The sequence below is a fragment of the Gymnoscopelus microlampas genome (assembly GCF_963454915.1).
Source record: "Gymnoscopelus microlampas genome assembly, chromosome: 1".
In the NCBI taxonomy this organism is placed as follows: domain Eukaryota; kingdom Metazoa; phylum Chordata; class Actinopteri; order Myctophiformes; family Myctophidae; genus Gymnoscopelus; species Gymnoscopelus microlampas.
The window spans coordinates 39,309,551-39,319,943 of NC_139962.1; the positions used below are offsets into that span (position 1 = coordinate 39,309,551).

The following is a 10,393-nucleotide window of genomic DNA, read 5'->3' on the forward strand; positions in this document are numbered from 1 at the left end:
GTAAAGAATCATAGTCAATATAAAATAAATTTAGCAGCACTTGAACTGTTTGATATTTTTGCAAACTTTAATATATTTATCAAGATTATTCCAGAGAGTTATACCACATATTGAAATACAATTTGTTTACAGTGTTGTATGAATAATTAGCTGTTTAAAATTATGTTTGTTGAATGTTTCCAAAGTATTATTCCAGGCTTTAAACATGGTTTGTGCCGTTTTAAAATTTAACCACATCTGGAAGCTTTAGCATATACGATTTTAAAAACAAATTATTAGTATGATCAAGGTATCCTGCTCCATTTATTAACCTTACTGCTTGTTTTTACACAATATGACAAATAAGGGTGAACAAGTGAATTGTACAGTGTAGTGATTTCCTATCCAGTAGGCCTATGTGTTGTTCTTTCCAGTTTGGAGCACAAATATTTTGTATGGGATTTCCAGCAGAGTCTCTGGTCAATTAGGTCACCCAGAAATTTGATTTCATAAACTCTTTCAATCTTTACCTGATCTATTTCTACATTTATTTCCCTTATCTATTTTACAATTTTTCCAAATATCATAAACTTTGTTTTACTCAGGGTTTAGGGACAATTTATTTATGTCAAACCAATGTTTCAATTTGGATATCTCAATCTTGACTACTTTCATGAGTTGATTTAAATTAGCTCCCGAACAAAAAATATTTGTGCCGGCCGCAAAAACAACTAAAATATCATTTATAGCCTATATAAGATGAACAATTTGGGTCCTAGTACTGACCCCTGTGGGACACCGCAGGTAATGTTTAAGCTCAGTGACATAATTTCCCATTTGAACAAATTGTTGTCTACTACTTATGTTACCATGCAGCTAGTCAAGTGCTGTCCCTCTAATACCATACCTCTCCATCTTTTTTAACAACAACCTATGATCAATCGAGTCAAAAGCCTTTGTAAGGTCAATGAACACACCCACTTTCTTATTATCAATACAACCTGTAAAATCTCTTCTACTACCTCCAACAAAGCCATGGAAGTTGATCTAAAACCATACTGGCTGTCATTTAGTTATGGCTGTCTATGAATTTGTCCAGTCTTACAAAAAATAATTTAACCATCTTGGAGAACTGCAACAGCAGGGGGAAAGGCCTGTAATTGGTAAATAGATGTTTATCCCCCGTTTTGTATAAAGGAATAACTTTAGCCAGTTTCATGTTGTCTGAATATTCCTAAATATATCTAAATGACAGATTACAAAGGGGATCAATGATTCCTTCAATGATGTTTTTTATTAATGCCACGTCAATATCATTTCCATCAGTAGATGTTTTGTTTTGCTATTTTTTACAATCTCTATAATTTCCCTTTTGTCAACAGTTTCCATTGTCAACAGTTACATAAACTGTTGACAATGGAAACTACTTTTCTGAAATCGGATCCAAATGAATGATTTTGCTGTTTTGAACTTTCTTGGCATGTATGTGTTAATTAGTATTGGGAACAAGAAAAAGAGCTGCCAGGACAAATTCTGGAAGAATAACAGAGTGTGTTGAAAACAACATCAGCTGATCCCAGAATCATCTCATGCTTAGACATTCGTTCCTGTTTCTCCGTTCCTCCCATATTCCTGCCGGTTCCCTGGCCGTCTTTCTCTCTTACTTGAGGTTTCCATATCCTCTCACACAGACCAAAACGGTCTTGGCTTAATGAGGTGTTATATCACCTAGAATGAGAGCTCTAATGGCAGCCAGGATGCTCAGGGGACATCTGAGCCACATCAAACCAATGAAAACCCCACTATCCAAACAGACTACGAAGGGCTCTGTTCCAAGATTAGACACCCACCCAGTTTCAAAATGTGTCACACTCTCTTATAAAATGATTATTGGCATGGAAGTATAGCACTCAATAGACATTATTACTGAAATAACTTTTGTGCTTTGTGTAAAGAAAATCTACTTTTGTTAGATTTCACAATAATGAGAGAGATAACTTCCCAAGATAGATACTGTGTGTAGCCTATTAAGCTGAATGACAGGCAGATAGAACACAGCTGGACCGGAGGCATCACATCTCATTTTACATCTACCCAGACAGGTTCTTGGGTCTATTAAAGTCCCATGCACTTCATTGTAAGACAAATTTCTTTTTTAATTACTTTTTTTTTTACAAAGTTTTCTTTATTATAAAAGCCTATAATGAAATGCCCAGGTTGAAAGTGGTTAAAGACAGAAATATTGGAGGATTTCTTGGCGTAGAGCCTGTACTATTCAGGGTTTCAGTCCAGTGTTGAGAGAAGCATTTTGTTCTCTTTTTCTAATAGATCAGCCAGTTTTTGTCATTGACTTTGGATAAAAAGAAATGTCGTCTTTTCGTTAATCTTCTAGCTGGGTCTTTGGTTCAGCTGGGACCCATGTGTCACTGGTGTGGGAGGGCTAAGAATGTGGTTACAACAATGAGATACATGTCATGCATGCCCACTGTACAACAACATTTTCAATGATTTTGTCATTATGCATTGCTTTTGACATGTCTTTAAACCTTTTTTCATTTTGAAAAATGTACTGACAACACTATTTAAAGTTTAAAGACTGCAATGTGTGCTCCTTTACATTTAACAGAAGTAAGATATTTGTTATCTTTAACCACTTGAACCCCTATTCTGGGCATGTGAAAATAGGAAATTATTCAGTGAGGATAAGGGGTACATTTGGCGAACATTTGGCAAAAATAGCAGATCTACAAGCTCACAATGCATGCCATTGTGATGCATTGTGAGCTTGTAGATCAGCTTTTTTTCAGCAAAGAGATTTGGTGAAGAGGGGAAAAAGAAAGGGGCCAAGGATAGAGCAACGTCCTGAGATATTAAAGGCTTTTTGATCATAATTACTTGCCCGTCCGCAGTGTGCTTGGAGTTTACCTAAGGGCTTCCTTTCATCAATGAAGTATATCGGGTCTAAGTGGTTAATGATGTTGAATAGAAAAACACAAGTCCCATCAGAAGTTCCTAATATTACAGTGCAGGACACAGTAGTGTGTCTGCCGGTTCTATGTACCTCACTATAGGTCTTTATGAGGAGGTTCTTAGTGGCTGGCAGAGTTCCACCCTCCCCCTCCATCCTAGCATGGCCATTTAGACACTGTCCGTTAAAGGGTGCCAGCTTGTCTGGACTGGGAATGTGGCCGCTCCTGGAGAGAAAACACACAGAGCAGGCAACTGGTTTGGTGCCAGGGAATACTACACCGCCTTATACAATAATTAATGTGTAGGCTCTGACCGCAGTGTCACTGACAGGGATGATTACCTACTGGGCTGTTAAATGTTTAAGACTGTAACAGTAAAAAAGGAAAATACTCTGAGAGCGTACAAATGTAATTTGTATACTTCCAGAGTTAAGTAAACACTGAGGGTTTTACTGTGTGCAGTGACATAAAACCTTGCAATTAACATTAATTAGTTAAAACATGTATACTGACACTGTCTATTGTGAGTTAGTAAAATACATAATGGTGTTTATTGTTCATTACCTGTGCAGCTCCTTTCCGTTCCTGCATGGCTCCACACTGTTCTCTTTGTCCTCTGTCTGGGAGCTGTTATCAGCCGTCTGTGGTACCCGCACCTCATCAGCAGGGACCGTGGCTACACACATTCTCCAGATACTGCTCTCCTATACCAACACACACACACACACGCACGCACGCACGCACGCACGCACGCACGCACGCACGCACGCACGCACGCACGCACGCACGCACGCACGCACGCACGCACGCACGCACAAAGAACGAACATAAGGCGACCTCTATACCAGGAGCAAAAAAAGTGCACTTTATGACCAAATCAACCATCTGGATTAGTGGGCTGACAGCTGAGGAAAAGAAAACAGTATAGTAACATTTAATAGGTTCATGAACTGGGACACGGTGTGTTAAGGTTACCTTTATATGGGGCAACCGTGTGCGTGTTTGGAATGCTCTCAAGAGAAGACAACCTCGCAAGAGGCAGATCATAAAACAAGGTGTACGTTTTTATAGGGCAGTGAGGTTTCCTGTCAAACCGTTAACATTGAATATGAAACACTCAATCTGTAGCATTGGGATTGTATAGCATAAATTTACTGTAACATACTGTAGCATCCATAATCTTTGTAATATTAGGAGTTCTTCATATTGGGAGAATGAAAGGTATTCTGCAATTGTTTCGATCAGCCACATGAAAGTGTCCCTATGCTGGAGTGAACATTCGTTGAAAATAGCATACAAGTTGTGAGCTTGAACAGATTTGGTGTAGAAGGAACAAACCAAGGATAGACTCCAAAATATTACATAACATTCACATCAAACTATATAGTACTGCACCTTGGTCTCCCTTCGTCCTACATTCATCCTGTGCTTAATTTGGAGGATACACATTAGGATTAAAAGGCAATCAAATAAGGCTGATTTATGACCATGGATTTTGGCGAATTGACAATAAGCAAATAGAGTTCATTCATAAAAACGTATACATGGCCTGTCTCTTGATACGATTTTTGATCCTCCCCGAGGATTATTCCTTTTCTTTTTTCCTGTCAAGGGTTTTTTCTTGGGAATTTGTATTTGCCCAATTGGCTCAACATGAAGCAAAATGAGCGCTCCCTTCCTCCTGTCTCAGGCAATCACAGGCTGTCTGAACTGAAGTCTTCCCCAGCTATCCTGGGAAAAACAATATCATGCCCAGTTGAGGGTCTAAGGACAGGGTGTGTGGTTTGTTTCCTTTGTTACATGTGGGCCTGTAAATCCATTTGAGACTGTAACAGTGATTAAGGGCTAAGATGACATGAGTTGACATAAGACGTATGTATAATAAGTAAAGATGAGGACAGGTAGAGCTGTATTGCAGGCCACATGCTGGTCGCATCACTGCAACACAGAGGAGGTAAACAAGCAAGAGATACAGTAAGCACTAAGCACATTTCATTGTGACAGAGGAGGATTTCATTATACACTCTTGTGTGTGGGCTGCAACGATCTGACTGAGAGGGGATGTGTAATTAAAGTGCAAAGTCAAGCTACTGTAGTAGTGACAGTAGAAAACATTATGTCCACAGCACATTGACAATGTTCATGGTTAATGCTACTGCAACTCAAAGACACTTGTGGGTATACTTTGACTAGAAACATCAGCCAAATACTGTTTTCAATTTCCTGCCTTAGTGTACACTGTAGATACTTAGGGGAAAAGACTCTTAAAAACACGTAATAGGGACAGCATGAGCATTTAAGAAGCAGTTATCCAACTCAGGAGAGAGGGTCCGACTCCTCGAGGGATTCAATCCTTTGCCAACAAGATCACAGATCCTGCTGTCTGGCTGGGGTCTTAATCGTTGCTCCATCTCTGGACACAAAATGTTATGCATCATGGATTTCGCTTGGAGACCATAGTCAGAGAGTCACAGAGGTCTGACATCAGTGGAATGTTCTGTGAGGCCTGCAGTAGTGAGTAAGGCTGCAGAGCCACCAGGACACAACAAGCCCTGTCTTTGTCTGAAGGAGCAACAGAGAAGCCAATAACACCCCTCATGTCTACCAACGCACAGCGGAGGGCATGTGATTATCATTACATTTTGACAAGACACTCAGCCGTATTTAACAGGACTGGTAGCCTGATGATCTCACATGGGGTTTGGGTTACTTGGTGTTCAATATTTGAGGTTTCACACTAGCTTTACCACAAAATGACTTTGAATGATTGTGTGTGTTGTGCAAGGGTTTAGGCATAATGTACAAGTTCACTTATAATGTTGTGCTATAGAGTACTATCCTTGACGGCCACTTTAGACAATAATTTACTCTGTTTAAAAGGAAACAATCTAATTAGCCAGCACTCAATTCCAAAATTGCTCTACTGAGTGCAATGAGTCACCTCTCAATACTATCCCACTGAGTTATTGATAACATTTGCACAGGTGGTTTGGCTGAGAAAAATCTGGAAAACGTTATAAAATGATTGGGAACGTATATATTTATTGCAAAATAAATAGGTAACTATAAGTAAAACCTGCAACGGCCATAATGCTGCGTTCACACAGGCAGCTACAAAGATACGCTACAACAGCTACAAAGCTCCAAAAAAGGTTGAGCTTGTTTCAACTTCAGATACAAAGCTATAAATAAATATGCTGTGTAGCTTTGTATCTTTTGTATCTGCCAGGGTGACCGCAGCACTAGGCAAGTCAAATGTGTCAAAAATCATGGGAGGTCACTTGACATATATATTTACTGTGGATGCTACAGCAGCCAGCCATGTGAGCCATGTGTCGTCATAAAACATGATGCACATTATTATTACTGCAAGTACTGTGCCACAATGCATCTCCACATTCACATCTGACCCTGTGATCTGGGCAGATGTGACCTGCAGGCACTGGCATAAAAGAAAGTCACTGGTCATAAAATAATAAAATGATAAGATAAATACAAACTCATTAACCTCTAAAGTCCTATTTTATACTTTGTTGTATGGAGATGTCATGTAAAAGTAGCAAAAATTACCTGATCTACAACGTATTGTGAAGCGACAAATTGTGAGCTCATAGATCTGCTATTCTCGCAATTTTAGAAAAGGTTTGGAATAGTTTTTTTTAAGTTGTGCCTGACATGACCAAAGTAGGGACACCAGGTTGAAAGTGGTTAACTGTAATGACTATTAATCATGGTCTCATTGGATGCAATCGTCTATGCACTGCTAAAGCACTGGGGACGTACCTTTATACTGAAGGACCTCCGTATGCTCCGCTTATGCTCTCTGAGTGCGTTGGCATGATGTGACCGGTTAGGTACCTCCGTGCTTCCTCTTCTCTCCAAGGGTCCTTGCTGGGTCTTCCTCCCATACCCATTTTCTGCATCTCTATGCTCTTCTCCATCCCTGGTCAGATCTGTCCTCCACACGCTGTCCCCTTCCCAGCCCTCAATAGTGTACCTCTCCTCTGGGCTGGGGCAGTCATCACTGGTCTTGGAGTGACACAGGATCAAAGACCTGCAAAGAGTCCATGCAAGACACAAAAACGATGAGTATGTTCTCATTAAGTAATAAAACAATCAATATGTGCAAAATGTAATCCTCGGCTTAATATACTTAATGGTCAACCCACCAGTTGAGCTGGTACACAGCAACATGCTGATTGTGTTAGCTTAAATCTGAAAATGTAAAAACCTTCAACAAAAAAAACTTTTACTGATGAAAATGCTGCATACATAACGCAGAAGTGTGTGTGTGTGTGTGTGTGTGTGTGTGTGTGTGTGTGTGTGTGTGTGTGTGTGTGTGTGTGTGTGTGTGTGTGTGTGTGTGTGTGTGTGTGTGTGTGTGTGTGTGTGTGTGTGTGTGTGTGTGTGTGCAGCAAGCTGAGTACCTGGAGAGCATGGCCAGCTTCTTGGATGTGTAGTTGTGGCTTCTGTTGTTGCCTTTCGCCTGCTGGTCCCTGCTTCTCCTCTCCATCCTCCGAGCAGCTGCTGTGCTGGCTTTCCTCCGCTGGTGGGAGTATCTTTGGGGCATGGCCGAGAGTGCATGTGCGTGTGTGTGCACTGTGAGCTCGGGAACAAACACACCCCTCCCAGCCGGCGCGAAGCCTAATGGAGAGGGACGCTCTGGAGAGCAATTAGTAAATTCAGTTAGAATAGCCCAGTGTGTGTGTGTGTGTGTGTGTGTGTGTGTGTGTGTGTGTGTGTGTGTGTGTGTGTGTGTGTGTGTGTGTGTGTGTGTGTGTCATAAGTGTTCTGAGAAACTGCTGAGGCAATGGTGAGGAGATAAGAGGGCTTTTCTTTCCCAGCTTTGAAAAAAAAAAGCTATGTTTTTCTCCTGACCGGAACCTTAATCGGACCGTTTGAGACTGTGCATGCACATACACACTGCACAGACACACACAGACACACTAAAACCCATCCACTTCAATTCAGCTGCAGCAGTATAGTCTTAAGGTCACAGAGACAGTAAATAGCAGCGACACCAATGAGAAGCTTCCAGGTGAGAGTGTCCAAGCGCCAGTGACACATTCTTCAGTACCAGTGTTGCCATGTCCGCTGACAGACTTTGGGCTTTTTCCCCCGTAAAGTTGCTTGTAAATATTGGTAGCGTTTTTGGGCTTGTTTGTAAAAATGTAGTTGTTTATTTGGGCTTGTTTCTTAATGTTGTTTAAACCACGGTTCTCAAACATTTTCATGTCAGACAAGGACCCCCAATTTGTCCACCGACCCCCCCCCCCCCCCCATCTAAAAATATATTGCGAGAGACCCCATACAAGATTTGTGTTGTTAATTTATTTTTGAAAATAGCAGATCTACAAGCTCACAAGTGTTGTGAGATATTACTGTGTGTACAGTACAGTACAGTAGATCTTATGAACAGCCTGGAGTGAGCGACGCTGTATAAGCTGCAACCGTTCACACTCCAGAAAAGCCATATAGCATGACCCTCAAATGCATTATATATGTTACTGTTGATGGCCTCTCCACTCTCTCACATTCTCTGTGGACAAACACTTAATACGGTATAGTCACGTGAACAGGCTCTCCTACTGAATCAACAGTATATGACATCATTACCCTCTCTCTCTCTCTCTCTCCCGCTCTCTCCTTCCTCTCTGTAGCCCACCCCCCATCTCTCCATAGCTAGTAGGATATACAGTAGCCCTCCCTGTATTTGTGTTATGCTTGCCAATATCAATTAGCATTTACATGATGGCAAGGTAACTACACAACCCAAAGCTCTAAGTGTCATTTTACTTTAAGAATGATTTAATAATTAGCAGTGCATTGTGTTCTTGTGCTTGTGTGAAGCAATGTTGATCAAACTTTCTGCTGTTAACCTGTATCTATTGTATTTGCTATTTGATCATGTGCCATGTCTGATATTATATAAGGTTGTGGACTACACTGTTTTCTTCAGCTTGAAAGCCACCAGTGTGCCTCTTCGCCACTGGATGCCAAAATACAAGTTTGAAATAAAGATCAGTGAAACCTGATCCAGAGGGATGCTTTGAAGGGTTACTAAAACTAACTTTGTGAGTCTGCCGCCATCTAAAGGTCAAAACATTTCTAAAGGCCAAGTCTGGTCTTGCTACAGTTTGATGTAAGCCCTTGGTTCTCAAAGTAGACCCCAAGGGGTCCTTGGGGAGGTTCCAGGGTGTCCCCTAAATGTGTTAATACAGCATCACAAGCATTTTAACCACTTTATCTGTTTTTGATATCCGTCTCAAAATCCAAATGCTGTGACGTAAGAATCAGTTGGAACATATTTATCTTTTCTAGTAAAGAAACAGACTTGTATTATAAACCCTGGTTTACACTTGGGTTTGCATGGCATTGCACACCAAACATAGCACAAAATAGCAGAAGCTCACAACTTGTGAGCGTGTATCTGCTATTTTCAGTGCACGGCACTGGTGGCAATCAACAATCCAGGTATAAATGAGACTTTAGATAACACAACTCACAAATGTTAGTGTTCTCCTTCCGTCTCCCCCTGCCCAATAACATGTCTTTGGTGTCGGCTACAGGCCGTCTGTGTGTTTAGGCTGGCCAAAGACCACAGTGCCACGTGAACCTGGCAGGTAATATTAAAGAAATCAGGGAGCTCTCACATTATGTTGACAAATACTGCTTTGTCCTGCAAATATAATGGGTGAAACATAATTGCACTAGAGTAGCATTTCGCTGCTTAATTGTACCTGCAAGTGACAAAACCTCTTGAATCTTCTCTATACACACAAAATCCTCAGTTAGTTTAACTCTGAGAGTGTACAAATGTAACCAAATGGACCGGTAAGGGTTGTATATTCTGAATCAGAAATGTTATAAATGAACACTGCAGATTTGAATGTGTAATTATGAAATATGCAAAACCTCACCCCATACTTTTAGTTAATTGTGAGAGCAAATCATTACATAGACCAAAACTCATGCACCGTGCACCAGGTTTGTGTGGTTTTAAAATCAATTGGAAGTTTAAAAACAAGGAAGGGAAAATAAAATCCAGTGTTCCCAAGTTTCCAGTGGATGACTGCAAAAGAAAGGGTTTCTCTTTTGAATCAGTAGCCCTGATCCTGGAAGTGTGTTAACAATTATGGAGTATTAGTGTGCTTGTTGTGTTAGCCAGATAGACAGGAAACACAGACATGAATCTCTAGCTGCAGGTCTATAGGATCCAGTCTGTCTCTGTCTTTATCTACCCCAACACGCTCTCTCTCTCTCTCTCTCCCCCCCCCCCCCCCCCGCTAACCCTCACTCCCCATTTAAATTTACTCACTTTCCCCGGCTTATTCTCTACATTGGACCTCTGCCAAGGCTTTATACGGCAGTTTGACGAACCACTCAAACATTAACTCAAACCACATGGTAGGCATAAAAGCAAATATGCATTAAGATAAAACCAT

The 10,393-nt window shown here is 40.9% G+C and overlaps 1 protein-coding gene across 3 annotated transcripts in view; it reads right to left on the minus strand.

Annotated features, from left to right (window-relative positions):
• The window catches only part of il16 (interleukin 16), a 39,906-nt gene that overhangs the window by 27,217 nt on the left and 2,296 nt on the right, over positions 1–10,393 (minus strand). For 2 of the 3 annotated variants that reach the window (XM_084050396.1, XM_084050395.1), the window contains exons 2-5: positions 7,376–7,610; positions 6,732–7,002; positions 3,513–3,652; positions 3,041–3,173 (exon numbers count right to left, since the gene is read on the minus strand). In XM_084050396.1, the coding sequence (XP_083906522.1) occupies positions 3,041–3,173; positions 3,513–3,652; positions 6,732–7,002; positions 7,376–7,610 (779 nt within the window). Of the gene's footprint in view, positions 1–3,040; positions 3,174–3,512; positions 3,653–6,731; positions 7,003–7,375; positions 7,611–10,393 lie in introns of those variants that run through there. The other variant, XM_084050397.1, reaches the window with a different exon arrangement.